At 35.2% G+C, this 14,374-nt stretch overlaps 1 protein-coding gene across 2 annotated transcripts in view; it reads left to right on the top strand.

Annotated features, from left to right (window-relative positions):
* CUL1 (cullin 1) overlaps positions 1–14,374 on the top strand; it is a 117,474-nt gene that overhangs the window by 48,117 nt on the left and 54,983 nt on the right. For both annotated transcript variants that reach the window (XM_036759510.1, XM_036759509.1), the window contains exons 3-4: positions 11,148–11,322; positions 13,514–13,681. In XM_036759510.1, the coding sequence (XP_036615405.1) occupies positions 11,148–11,322; positions 13,514–13,681 (343 nt within the window). The remainder of the gene's footprint in view (positions 1–11,147; positions 11,323–13,513; positions 13,682–14,374) is intronic.

Raw genomic sequence — 14,374 nt, 5'->3', positions numbered from 1 at the left:
GCCACTAACTCCTGAGAGAATCAGAAAAGTCTACTTGAAAGAGTTATCACTTGAGCTAAACCCAAATTATATTAAATGTCTCTCTTTACTCTTTATCTTATACAGTAATAGTGCTCAGTATTCTTAAGTAGCTTTAAAAACAATCATTTTGTTTAGTCTTTTAAGTTGAATTAACCTTTTGTAATTTGCAAAAAGCCTACTTCAAAATGAAGAATGAAATATCTTAATATTATATCATGAATAAAATTTGGGGGGTCATAGCTATTTTTTTAATGTGCAACTTAGTAGATTTTTGCCACTCTCCATTTTGACTACTGTATGAAAAGCACTATGTGACGTAGATACCTTGGAAGATACAAAGGGTGTGAAAGGAGATCTTAAAACTCTTAAGGCATTTATATTCCTAGGGTATTTTGAGTACTTAAAATGTACAACAAATGTACAACAAAAATTATTTGTTGAGGATCTTTTAAGATACCAAACACCAAGAATCCCCATTGAATTTGTAAAAAGTTGAAAATGAGGTAAGTTAATTTTCTTCATATGTGAACTACTACTGCTTTATAATAAGAGGTTTTATCAGAAGTTGTTGGGTGGGAATAGTGGATTTCTGCTAAATTTAAATCTAGTGTGTACATGGATGAATAATTGCTATCAGTGCTTTTGTAATATATGTGGATATCCATTTATCTTTGACTTTGAAAAAAATTAGTTTAACATTTCTTGTATGCCTGTACTCATTCACACACACACACACACACGCGCGCGCGCGCGTGCACGCATACATGTGAGAAATTATATGGTTTAGTGGTTAGAGAGTGGCCTAAGGGCCTTGAAGACCTTAGTTCAAGTTGCATTTTTGATATATGCTGGCTGTGTGGCCCTGTTCAAGTCACTTCACTAATTGGTTTTGTAGTAACTCTAAAGCTGTTGCAAAGAAGATGCTGACTTTTATTGGTAGAAGAAAATTCCTTCCTCTAGGAGCTCTTTTTACTTGTGGAATCACAGGTTTGGACCCAGTCTCTACCCATAAATGTGCAACACAGCACTCTTAAGAGAACAGATTTTTTAAAAGATGATAGGATAATGTAGACTGGGATTCGCTAACATAGCATGAGAGGAATATAGATGACCATGGTCGTTTTCATGTTGATACATGAAAGGCCTCCTAAGTGATCTGTATAAAAAACTAGAATCTAGAGTATATTGCCATTAGATTGGTCCTTTAACTCTAATCACCTTTGAAGATACTGTTGAGAAAGTAATGAACTTTCATGGTGGGACTTTATCATATATACTGGTCAGTTAAGGCTAGTATTCTTCTATAGATATTTATCCTGTCGGACTGATAACAGTATTAAATTTTTTTCTCTTAAGGATTTTTCTGGCTATGTCATATAACATGTTAATAGGAAGATCAGAAGACTTCTAAAAAATATGTCAAAAAAATAGAGAAAATACTTTTTACTCATCATAGAACTGTGATTATAATGTATTAACACTTTTCAGAAATTTAACCTATAATGAATGTATCTAAGTGAATATTTTCCTCTTCAAAGAATCAATTTTCAGACATAAGGGATTTTAGAGATTGTTTTTACAGAGTAGGAGACTTGAGCAGTTAACTAAAAGTGCCAGAGATCTCAGAGCTAGTTAATGGTAATACCAAGATTAAGAACCCAGTTCTCCTGATGTGGAAGTATGCTCTTTCTGCTTTACCATACACCTTGGGAGTCTAACAGATTTAGCCCAATAATACTATAATCACTCAAAATATTTTTGGAATTAGTCTTTTGAAATTGTGTTCAGAGCCTAAATCAAGGTATTTTAAATATATTGATGGTAACATCTTCATTTGCTTTGAGGTTGTATTTCAGTTTTGACAACTGCCACAAATCGATTTATGTGTTACCAAACCACTTTTTAGTTAAAAAAATGTTGTATGAGAAACATTACTTGAGCTAGATAATCATCGTAAAGAAACCAATTGTTTTAGATCCTTCTGCATTGTACAAAGCCTTCAAATATTTCAGAAACTTTATGTAATATAAAGCCTTATCAACAGATGCTCTGAAATGACTTCTTTGTAAAAAGTATCATTGATGTCAGAGGAAAAAAAAGTCATCTTTCTTTCCATGATGTTTGACACATGTGCTTTTGAGGCCATGACTCAGGAATAGTAGTTTTCAGTTTCATTTTGTTATATCATGTTGGAAGCACCATGTTTTATCATTCTTTGCACTAGAAAGATTCATTTTGTCCAACTTCCTTTGTTGTGCATTTGGGGCCTATTTTTTTGCATGCAACTGATGCATAATAAAATTTTGATCCCTTCACTTTTATGCTATTTGTGACTTTGTTTTTTAGTTATATTTTTTGTAAGCAACAGATTGTGGGGGTTGTTTTCTTATCCACATCTCACCTTCGGTTGTATTGGATTGTTTAATTCATTTGCCTCTAAAGTTTTGAGAATTATTTTTTTTTTCCTCTATTTGCCTCTAAAACTAGTTGTTTATTTTTTCTGAATTATGTTTTTCTCCCTCTTTTTTTTTATAGAAATAGTACTTTATTTTGCTTTTTGTTTTGTTTCAGTTATTTTAACTACTTTAGGTCAATCCTGTTTCTTCCAGCTCTCTTCCTCTCACACTCAAACCTCTCACTCCCATTCTCCATTCCTTAGTTTTGTTGAACCCATTCATTCATTTCTCTTCCTTTAATCTAGTTATCTATTTCTTTAATTTTCTTTGCCTTTTATTTCTCTTCCTATTTTGTCTTTTCTAAACTTTTCATTGGTGATCCTTCTACTTAATTATTCTTATTTAGTCTTTGTATTCCTCATGAAATTAAGTTTCCGAGGTGCATATTTTGAGTTCCATCTTCTGAACACTTTCTATCTTACCTTGTAGATCTTGCACTTCCCTATTTCTGTTGTGATTTATTCTTTGAAATTTCTGGAGGATATAAAGAGGATAAAAGTCTTGTCCCATTATAGAAATTTTCCTGTGTAATTCTTTACTTGCCCCCCTGTCTTCTCCATGATCTTTTTCTCCTCATTTGCCATGCGTTCTCTCTCTGGGTCCAAGTATTCCCACTGTCGTGGTGGTCTTTTGACCCCAGGAGCTTAAATTCCCCATCTGAGGTTTTCCGTGGAGGCACAATACTCTAGTAGTAGTAGTTACTCTAAGGCACTAAATCTCTGCAGATTACACCCAAGGTCCCCATCTCTCATTGTAGAGTATATCCCTCCCTCTGTGGAAACCTCCTTTAGTGGGTAGCTTCCTCCTCCCTCCAACTACCGTTGCATTAAGCTTTCTTCCCTCTTTTCAGTCCTTCTCTTGTAACACCCATTGTCCGCTTGGTCGTCTTCCTCGGAGACTGTAGAAGTTGTTTTCTTTTCGTTTTTTACCATTGACTTGATTTGAGTGAACCACATTACATGGCTGTCTTATTCCTCTCTTCTCCCCTTTTATGCACCCTCTTACTCTGCATTGAATCCCTTGTAGGCTGGAGCATGAGCTTTAATCTGCGGTATTTCAGGTCTGTTCCTCCACCATCAGTTCTTTCTATTTAAGTCCCATTTTTACTCATTTACTTGTGTACTTTGGGAAAGAAATTTCTTCATCCTCCCTGTGTTGTAATTTTGCTTCTGCTGTTTTTTTAAACCCATAGGTGTCTTTCTCTTTGGGTTTTTTTTAAACCAGTTTTTCTCCCCCCATTTAATTTATCTAAATTCTTGTGCCTTCCTTTATTGTCATTTTTGTTTGCTTTTCTTGTTTTTCAGTTGTCTGGGATATTCACAAAGCGAATAATCAGCTCATGGCGGGGGGGGGGCGGTGCTAAAAAAGCTCCAAATGCCTCTTTTTTTAATTGGGCTTATTTCTCCATTGATTAAGCTTAGGTTTTCAGAGTTTTGTCATACTGGGTTGTACTTTTCTGGGTCCGTATGTGGTTTCTTGTGGGTGCAGAATAGCCTCTTTTTATTCTTCTCTCCTTTCCTTTCCTTTATTTTTTACAGCTTTAAAAATCTTTTTTCTGTGTGCTTACAGAATTTGTTATTGGAATTAGTAAATTTAACCCCCATATGTCTTGGAGTTTGCAGCTTGTTATTTTTTTCTTCACTGAAAATGATCTGGATTTTTCATTCGATGCTTTGTTACCTCTGTTCGGAAGTTCTGGGCAGTTTTATTACTGTTTCTTGCATTGTGGTATTCAGGTTTTTTGATTTGTGTTCTTCTGGGAAGCCTATGAACCTTGAATTTTTTCTTTGCATCCTGTCTTTAAAATCAGTGTACTGTACTTTGTATAAAAATTATGTTTTCTTTTAACTTTTTTCTTCTCTTCCTCCAGATTATCCTTTCCTTCTGTTTCCTTATTTTTTTCTTGTTTCTCTGATGAGATTTGCCACAGGGGTGTAAGTTTTTTTTTCTTTTGCTTTTTTCTTTTCTGCCAATGATTTCTGCTGTGCTGGCCATAAATTCTGCTTTCACAACTCTTACTTGTTTCTTGAACCATTCAGCAATATGCTGTTGTAGTTTCATTCTTGGGAATCCAGAGGGCCTCTGCTTCATCAAGTAATTGATTCATTTCCCTTTTTCTTGCAATATTTACACAGTAATGTTTGGACTCTTATTTATATGATCTGGAGGCCAGATTTTTAATATCTTACCTATGATGGGTTTATCTGTATGTTACCGAGGTTTTTTATTGAGTTTTTTCCCTCCTAAGGTCTTTGGTAATCTCATTTATTTTCCCCTTATATTCTTGTTGCTCCCTTTCTGACTCTTCCTTTGATAGCTATTTCCCCAAGGCTAGGGGACACCCCCACCTCCACCCCCACCCCGTGTTGGGCAGTTCACTTTCTACTGGCCTCAGTCTCAAGTCCATGTCAATTCTTTTGGGACAAAAATGTCCTCAGCTGGGTGCCGTTTCCTTTTCCTTAAGTCCACACAAATGCTGGCCCCTGCCCCAATACCTGCATTCCCTTAATTTTTAAGCCTAGGTGATAATTCTTATTTTGGAGTGGCGTGAAAAGTAATGAGACTCAGAAAAATTGTCTAGTCCTCCATCTTGTTGTTCATATGACTCATATCGCAGTCTACGTTTTTTTAAAAGTATGTTTTGTGGACACATGCAATGAGAACAGAAACATTTAGGGGAGAGAGTGGGGCGGGGACTACTACTTGCTGCCATAGAATGATAAGGCAAGAGCAGAGATGGTGTGTGTGGAGGAGATAGTTAACTGGCAGAAACTAGAGCAGCAGAAAAGATAGGATTGCAGAGTGTAAGCCCATGGGTCTAGTTGTGCCACCAGCCAGAGTCTAAGGGCTTGGTAGGGGAAGGTTCCTGAGTGAATGAATGTGTCAGGGATTAACCTTCCCTGCTGTTAGTTTTATACCATGAAGTCAACTATAATTGCTTTCCTTCTTGCTTATAATTGTTATTTTGGAGTGGTGCAAAAAATGAGACTCAGAAAAATTGTCTAGTCCTCCATCTTGTAGGTCATATGGCTCAGAATATCGCACACTAGGGTTTTTTTTTTAAGTATGTTTTGTGGACACATGCATTGAGAACAGAAACATATTTAGGGGAGACTATTTCTGCTTAGATCAGAGGTTTTTGTATGCTTACTTGCCTTAATAAACATTTATATGTATTAATAAATATCCATTCCCTTCATCAACCTCCTCTTCCCCCCTTCAGATCTTAACAATGTGGGTATTTCCTTCAGCAATATAGATTAGAGCCCATCCATGCCTCCTTAGCTGGCCATGGCTTTCTACAAGTTCTCCACAGATGTGGCAAGGGTTTTCCTCTAGTGTTCTTGACATGACATGGATGCAAATGGAGCATATTAGCTGGCCATTAGCTATTTGTTGCCCTTGCCACATTATCAGCCCCACATGTATTCTGGTCATACGTAATGAGAAGCAAAAAACATCCCTTCCCCTCCCTCTTCCCCTTTGCTTCTAAACCATAACAGCCTGGCCCTGCTATTCATGGAATAACTCTAGAACTGGATTGACAAAGTGATCTAATGCTTTTCATTTGCACTAATTGTAAAAAAAAAAAAAAAACCAAACTCAAACTCATGTATTTAAACAAAAAGAGCCAGGGTGTCTACGCATAAAAAATTTTGTGGGAGCCAGTTAAGGAGAGAAAATGATGGAAAGAGCTCTGTATTTAGAATCCCAAGACTTGAGTTCAAATTTCACTTGTACCATTTAATAATTCAGTAAAATGGAAACAAAAATATTTACACATCCATCTTCCCAGGTCTGTTGTGAGGAAGAAAGAAATAGTGATAAAGTGCTTTTATAAACCAGAAAACACTGGTGAACATTCCCTGGGGTACCACAGCAATACTCTTTTCTACCTTGTGTTTCTCGGCCTTTTCTAAGTGTATATCTCTTTGGTGAAATCTTTTATGCCACTTGTGTGCAGTATGTGGCAGCCTGCTTTTCCTTACCCTGTCTTAGTGGACAGAGTGTTGATTTGGAGTTGGGAAGACTTGCCTCAGACACTAACCATCTGTGTGACCCTGGCCAAGTCATATAATGTCTCTGAGCCTTCAGTAAAATGAAAATGTTGGACTCTAATCCCTAAGGTTCCTTGTATCTCCACTGTTAATTGTCAAGTCAAATGGATTTTTCTTAGTGCTCATCTCTCTTGTCCTCTCTGCAGCCTTCATCATTGTTGATCAACCTTTCTATCTTATTGGACTTAAGCTCTTTCCATGCCTTCTAAAATCCAGTAACACTGGCTTATTTGCCATTCCTCACCTAAGATTCTTCGTTCTTTTGATCTGTACCCATCTCACTGAATGTGAATCTTAGGATTCTGAAAATGAAGATAGTCAAACAATAGGATTTTGTTTATTTTTTCCAAAATTTTTATTTTAAACTTAAATACAGAGTTATAAAGTTAAATATCAAAGCATAAATACAAAATAAGAAAAAAGCATTGCTATGTGCACAGCAGAATGTATGAGAGGGTTCAAAATATACAACAATAAATTTCCATGTCAAGAAAGCCTATATAACACTGTACACGTTGTGTTCAGAGCTGTGTATTTTTCCTTTGCTTTCTTGTAAGTTTTCTTTTGCTCTTTGCTGTTCACTTTTTACTTTATTTTTTTCCCTCCCTTCTTCCCTGCCCTCCCCCACAAGAAGGCTACAATTAAGTGTAGATATATATGTATATAATTATATACACATATGTTTACATATATACATTCACGCATATACATACATGTAACATATACATATATTTGAGATATCTATAATCATACTCATATATCGACATGCATTTATGTAAAACCATACTATTTGTCCTCTGTTCTCTGAGAGTGGATGACCTCTTCCTTCATAAGTCAGCATCTTAATATTTAAGTCCACCAGTTCATCATTTCCTACACTATAGCAATATGCCAACCCTACACTGTCTAGTTATTTTTAATAGTCTAAAATAATATTGATTAATATGGTTGACATATAGTGTAGTTTCCCTATTTTTCTCTTTTGATTAAATCTATTTTAGCTCTAACTTTGTCTGAGGTCATGATTACTATCCCTGATTTTTTTCCTCCTAATAAATTCTCCTCCTGACCTTTATTTTAAGTGTGTATTTCCAATCCCTCCTGTCTCCTCCACTTTTACCTGCTACCCTGCCCTCCTATTAGTAACCTACCCCCCCCCAAGAATCCCTCCCTTATCTTCCCATTCCTGTTAATCTAAACACCCTTCTACCCCCTTATCCTGTTCCCTCTTCCTCTATTTCTTTCTGAATTTAGAAGACTTTTATACCCTGCTAAATGTCTATGTATTGTTCCTCTTAAACACAATCCTGATGAAAGTAGGGTGCCAGAACTACCAACCCTCCTCCCCCATTTAATTCTTCAACTCTTCCTCTTTCACCTCATTTGTATAAGATAATTACTCTTTTTACTTATTCCTAAACGATTTCACTTTTTAGAATCCTATTATACTTTGGACTACCCCAATCTTTCTTTTGAATTACCCAATTACTAATAACAATTTCAGACATATGTTTTACATTTCCTTATATAAAAAACAGTATCCTTATTGAATCCTGTGTAATTAGTCTTTTATATGTACCATATAATTCTCTTGGACCTTATATGTCAAATTTCCTGTTTAGTTCAGATTTGTGGTGGGTTTTTTTGGTTTGTTTTTTAACAAAATCTTGAAAGTCTGGTAGTTCATTTAATGTCCACTCCTTTTCATTCAGGTTTTTTGCTGGTTATGAGATTTTCAGCCAGAACCCCAGTTCTTTTGCTCTTCAATATACAGTGTTCCAAGACCTGCAGTGTTTTAGTATCACTGCTACTTAGGTCTTGTGTGATTCTAATTGGGGCTTCACTGAATTTTATTTAAATTGTTTTTTTGTTGTTGCTTATAACATATTCTCCTTGAGTGGGGAGTTTGGAAATTTGACTATAATATTCCTGTAGATTCGTAACATCTCTTTCTGGTGATGATGGGTGAATTTTTTTTTCCAATTTCTACTTTGCTCTCTTGTTCTAACACTTGAGAACAGTTCTTTTTAATAATTACTTGTATTATTGTATTAAGATTTGGGGGGGGTTGTAGCTTTCAGGTGTTCTCATTATGTTTTCATGATCTGTTCTCATCAGTAGTCTTATGAGATATTTCATATTCTCTTCTATTTTTTCATTCTTTATAGTTTGTTTTATTATTTCTTGGTTTCTTATAACTTTGCTACCTTCCCCTTGCCCAATTCTGATTTTCAGGGAATTGCTTTTTCCTTAAGAATTCTGAATTTCCTTTTCTAATAAGTTGACTTTCTTTTTGTAATCTTGTTTTTCTTGGATTGTTCTTTTTTCTTTAATTTTTCCTCAATCTCATTTGATTTTTACAGTTCTATAAATTCTTTTTGGGCAGGTAACCATTTGATGTTAACTCTTTGGGGTAAATGATGCTTTTTTCCTTTCAATATCCTCCTCTGAGGATAAACCCCAGACTTCTCTGTTCTCACAGTAACTTTCTGTGGTTGGATTTCTCCTTTGCCTGTTCATTAAAAAAAAAAATCTGTAGCAGCTTATTTTTTGTAATCACCTCTGGTCCTGGGTTATAGGGGATGGTGCCTCTGGCCTCAGATCCTCCTTCAGTTCTCCGCTCTGGCCTGGAACCAAAACCAAGACCTCTAGCCTCCTGTAATGTAAGTTCCCACAGCCAGCAGTATCTGGCTCCACTGCTTCTGCGCCTACCTGGCTGCTTCCTTCTTGGCCAGGGTGCAGCTGGGACTTCTGGGTTCCTTATCAGTAGAGGTTTTCCTAATCTGGGACCTGAGGCTACCTCCCAACCCAGCAAGCCCCAGGGGTTCTGCTTGAATTGTTTACTGTTCACAGGGACCAAACCTCAGTCCTGGGGTTTTTATTTGGGTCTTTTCCTGGTTGTCCCAGGAGGACCACTGTTCTGTTCCAACTCTTGTTTATATTTACTGATCTAAGTTCTCCCTCAGGTGCTATTTTGTCCTGTTTGTGGGGGAAATCTGGAGAGCTTGGAATTTTCTGGCCTCCCCCATCTTCCCAGAATGCTCTCAAACAATAGGATTTTAAAACTTAGGTTTTCGTACCCTAGAATATGTCACAGTGGGCCAGACAGAGACTTAGGGTATATTCTAAAATTTTAGCACTAAGAAAAACTAATAACCATTTCAGTATTGATAATTGGAAACTTAAAGAGCAATCCTAAAACACTTAAGAACAAGGGAAACAATCCACCAAAAAGCTACTGTAGTAAGAGTTAAACCAAAGTCTTGGCACTAAAAACAATCTTAAAGATAAATTAGAATTAAAAGCAGTATTGAACTAGACTAATTTTAGTTTCTTACAATTTTTCTATCTAATAAGCTGAAAACACTGAATTAAGCTTTAAAATTGGGTTTAAAGTACTAGACCAGAGTCTACAAGAGTAGATTGTTCTGAGGTTGGCCTTCACTCTATTTTCTTGCTTTATATTAACCACTGAGGCAGGTCACTAAGAAACTTTTAAGTGGCCTGAATTGCAGTGTGTCAAGGCCTGATGTTGCATCCTTGTAATTTTGTCTTCGGCTAAAAGCCTCAGATAGTTATGCTTGGTCTTTAACTTGTAGTTATTTGGGTAAGGCTCACACTCAGTGGAAAGTGTAATGGCTCTGTGGCCAAGAGAACCAGAATGAGACCGTGCTGCTTCCTGTAAGCCTGGGTGATTTGGGACAAGTTACAACCTTTCTGGGTTCTGCTTTCCTCATATAACCTTTTTGAAAGTGGTTTGGCTTTTTTTTTGGGTAGTATCATAAATTTAGAGCGGAAAAGCGAACTTACGTATCGTTACCACCTCATTTTATAAATGAGGCTGTTGAGTGAGTCCCAAAGAAGTGGAGGATTTGCCTCAAGTCACCTAGGCAGACGCAAAGTCTGAATTTGGGCACTTTGACTCTGAATCCAGTGCTCTTTTACTTCCCCAGTGCTGCCACTTTATTTGTGCTTGTAAATGTAAAAGTAAAATTCTTGTAACTAATACTTCTTACACACGAAGTTTCACAAAGATGAAAGCCTCATATAGACTGATGCACTATTATCTTGTCGAGCATGAAGAACACTTCTTTTTAATAACAAAAATTTTGAAGACTTTCATTACAGAGATAATGGTACTATTGAAAACAAAACCTTTAGTCTACCACTCAACAATCTGTTGCTTGAGGAACTGTAACATCACAAAATAGAAACATTTGATAGAACCACGGGTCTTTGCAGTAACTCCAAGGCCCAGAGGCCATGTGTCACTCCCCTAGACTTCATTAAATTTTACCAAAGTTTGGGAAATCCAGTAGCATTTTTGTGCAGGTTATCAGCTAACAATAAATCTGTTTGATTCTTGAGGTGAATTTACTGAGTTTCTGTGTTTTTGTCTTTTGTAGTTAGGTATTTTAATATACTCTTTTGTTAGCCTTTTTGGAAACTATTCTTCATTCCATTGGAAAGAAAATTTCAAGATGGTTCTTTGATTTTTTTTTTTAATTTTTCTTTCCAACAGAGATTTTAAAGTAAAGCTAAAATTAGAAATGAGTTAATTTTAACTTTGTCTAGTATTTGGAATATTACTAAGTTCCTTAACCTTTTATAGTCATGTTTATAACTACTGTACTAGTGTACATCAGTCCAACCAAGCTCGAGGAGCTGGAGTGCCTCCTTCTAAATCTAAGAAAGGTCAGACACCTGGAGGAGCTCAATTTGTTGGTTTGGAATTATACAAACGACTGAAAGAATTTCTGAAGAATTATTTGACAAACCTTCTTAAGGTAAGATTCTTTAAATGAGAATTAAGCAGTTAAAGACAGATGGAAATTGCAATACACACAAAATGTCGAGTGTTAAAATCTTCCAGTGTCATTCGATACTATTTTTAAAATATATCTGTGTACATACATGGGGAAATGTTGAAATTGTTCATTCTTTTGCCCTTGATAGAAATGGAATATTTTCTATAAACAACTTTTCTTGTATTTTTTTTTAACACCTGATGCACCATAAAAGTATGTGATTAGATCCTTTTAACAGAGGTTAAATGACCATTTGTTAGACATTGTGTAAGGGATTTGTGAAATGGACCAAGAGGTTGGGCAAGATGACATCTAAGGTCTCTTGATTCTATAACCCTGCTCTTAATTTACTTCCCTTTAAATTATTTTAATTTTCGTAGTAGATGTTCATGGCCATTTTCCTATTATAACATAAAGGAATCTAGTTTATTTAAGGTTTATTTTCTAACAACAATATACATAAACTGTTAAGAGATAGCTTGTCTTAGAAATTTACAGAAATAGCTTTCTCAAAAGTAATTTTGCTGTGGGACTCAGGAGCTATAGAATTACTACCTTAACCAAAGTGGGTTTCTTTGTGAATACCTGTTTCTTTTGAGTATGGTTTGCCCTGCCGTACTCCTCTTGCCTGGGTAGTGATTAAGTTTTTTCCCCTTCATCTTCTGCCTTTTTCTTCCTCAGTCTTCATCTCTGTAGCAAAGGCAGTGTGGTGCCTTACTTCCAGCCACACGGATGGGCAAGTGGGGCCTTCAGCTGGTGCTACACATGTTAAATAGAGTGAGTGAAGACATCTATACTCTCTACCCTGGGAAATTTAGCAGAGATTTTTCTGTGTATCTATTCATACTTTGAACCACACAGACCTGGTACAAAAATTTCAGCATGCTCCAGATTGTTTTTTTTTTCTTAATTACCTTTATGCATTGGAAACATTAACTTGTTTCTAAAAAAAAAAGTAGATTTGGTTGCCCACAACTTGTTGTAATTTAATATTGTCTTTGTATTTATTTCCCACATAGTATGTTCTTAATATCTTTTTGAAAGCAATTAGAAAAAATGTAAATCTTGATAAAATGAATCCTGTCATTTTGCTCAATGTGTATAGGTAAAGCACAAGACATTTGCATTATATAAACGTGTTCTAGCTATTCTTTAGTGACAGAGAAGTTAAATTTTGTTTCTTATAGTAATTCCCTTTACATTTGTTTATATTTAGTCCTTTTGTACAGATAACTTGTTTGTTAAAAAATATTCAAGGGACTTATAGAGGAGTATTTCTCATTCTCTTTCATAGAACTTTGAAGCTAGAAGGGACACTAGAGATTATCTAGCCCAACCCTCTGAATTGCTAGATATGAAATGGATTCATAGATGAGCTAAAGTGACTTGCCCAAAGTTGCCTAGTTGAGATGAGTTGGAAAAATGAGACTTTTATTTCATTTACTAGGTAGAAGTCATTGGTAATGAAAAAAATAAATCCTAACTAAAAGTTAAAATCCATTTTTACATGTAATAAAAATAATTCAGAGGTTTGTTACCACAAAATTAGTCTTTAGGTGGTAAATTTTTCTGGCCCCTGAAACTCATGAAAAGACCTACTTAAGGCATGGAAATGTTTTGATATGTATTAAGTGGAAGAATATCTACTCCAATGAAATAATATCTTTTGAAATATTTAAGAAATAAAAATATTTTTTCTTGTTAAAAGAAATAAGTTGCTAGGAGACAAGTCATATATCACAAGTTTTTATTCGCATGATCTCTTCTGCATATTACATACTTATTTGAAAAATAATGTTGGTGCCATGGTGGACTGAAGAGTATTAGAATTCTGAAACTTTGAAATGATTATTTTGGGGGAATGCTTTGCTCTGTATCTAAAGTAACAACTTATCCTTCCCTGAAACATCAGAATTTACCTTATTCACTAATCTGTGTATTTTTACGTGTATTACATACATAGATAGACCCTTCAGATTTTATTCTTAGAATATTTTTTAGCATATTTTTTCTGTAACCTACAGGATATGTTATGTTCTCTTATGTCATTGTTAGAAATATGCATGACCATAGATAAATTTTTATGAACTAAATTTGTTTTAATTTTAATTTAATGTATTGACATTAAAAATGAGTGGTCTTAAAGTTTTAGTGAACTTACTTGTTTTAGGATGGAGAAGACTTGATGGATGAGAGTGTACTGAAATTCTACACTCAACAATGGGAAGATTATCGATTTTCAAGCAAAGTGCTGAATGGGATTTGTGCCTACCTCAATCGACATTGGGTTCGCCGTGAGTGTGATGAAGGACGAAAAGGAATATATGAAATCTATTCAGTAAGGATTTAGAAAAGCCACCTTAAAAATGTGTATTGTTTTCTTGAAGATATATCATCTTTTTGTAAGGTGATCTAAATGTAGATGTTATATTGTCTTAGATTATTTGGTCGATTACTACTTGTTCTTTTAAATTCTATCACTAAATACCACTTAAGTGCTTTGTTGAATTACAGAAGGTTAGGGTAAGTAGTTGGAATGTTATGTGTGTCTTGATTGAAAAGCTGCTGCATTTACTTTCTACTTCTAATCTCCAAGTATTCATCATTTGTAGTGTCAGAACCTTGTTGCCTTTTTGCCCTATGAAACACCAAGAAATATCCAATGAAATCTTCACCTTATTATGTGAATTTCTTGTCAATAGATTGAGAAGTGGGAACATTGAGTGGTTAAATCACTGCTGATACAGCAGTTTAGCCAAGAAAGCTTTCCTAGAGCAATTAAGGGAGGGGCACTAAGGAAGACAAATAGTGCATCTTGCATTTGTGATGAAATAGCAACTGTAGAGCAAATCTATTTTAAACATATATAATTACAATGTCCAGCTCTATGTAATGAAGCCATAACATAGTGATGATGCTAATCAGATTCCATCAAATTATGTTAAAAGAAAATGCATATTTTAACTAATTCTTGACCTCAAAGGCGTCATCCTCTCTATATATGACAAAAATGTTTTGAGGAATTATAATG

This window comes from Trichosurus vulpecula, chromosome 5 (genome assembly GCF_011100635.1).
Source record: "Trichosurus vulpecula isolate mTriVul1 chromosome 5, mTriVul1.pri, whole genome shotgun sequence".
NCBI lineage: Eukaryota > Metazoa > Chordata > Mammalia > Diprotodontia > Phalangeridae > Trichosurus > Trichosurus vulpecula.
This window is presented reverse-complemented; position numbering and strand designations above follow the sequence as displayed.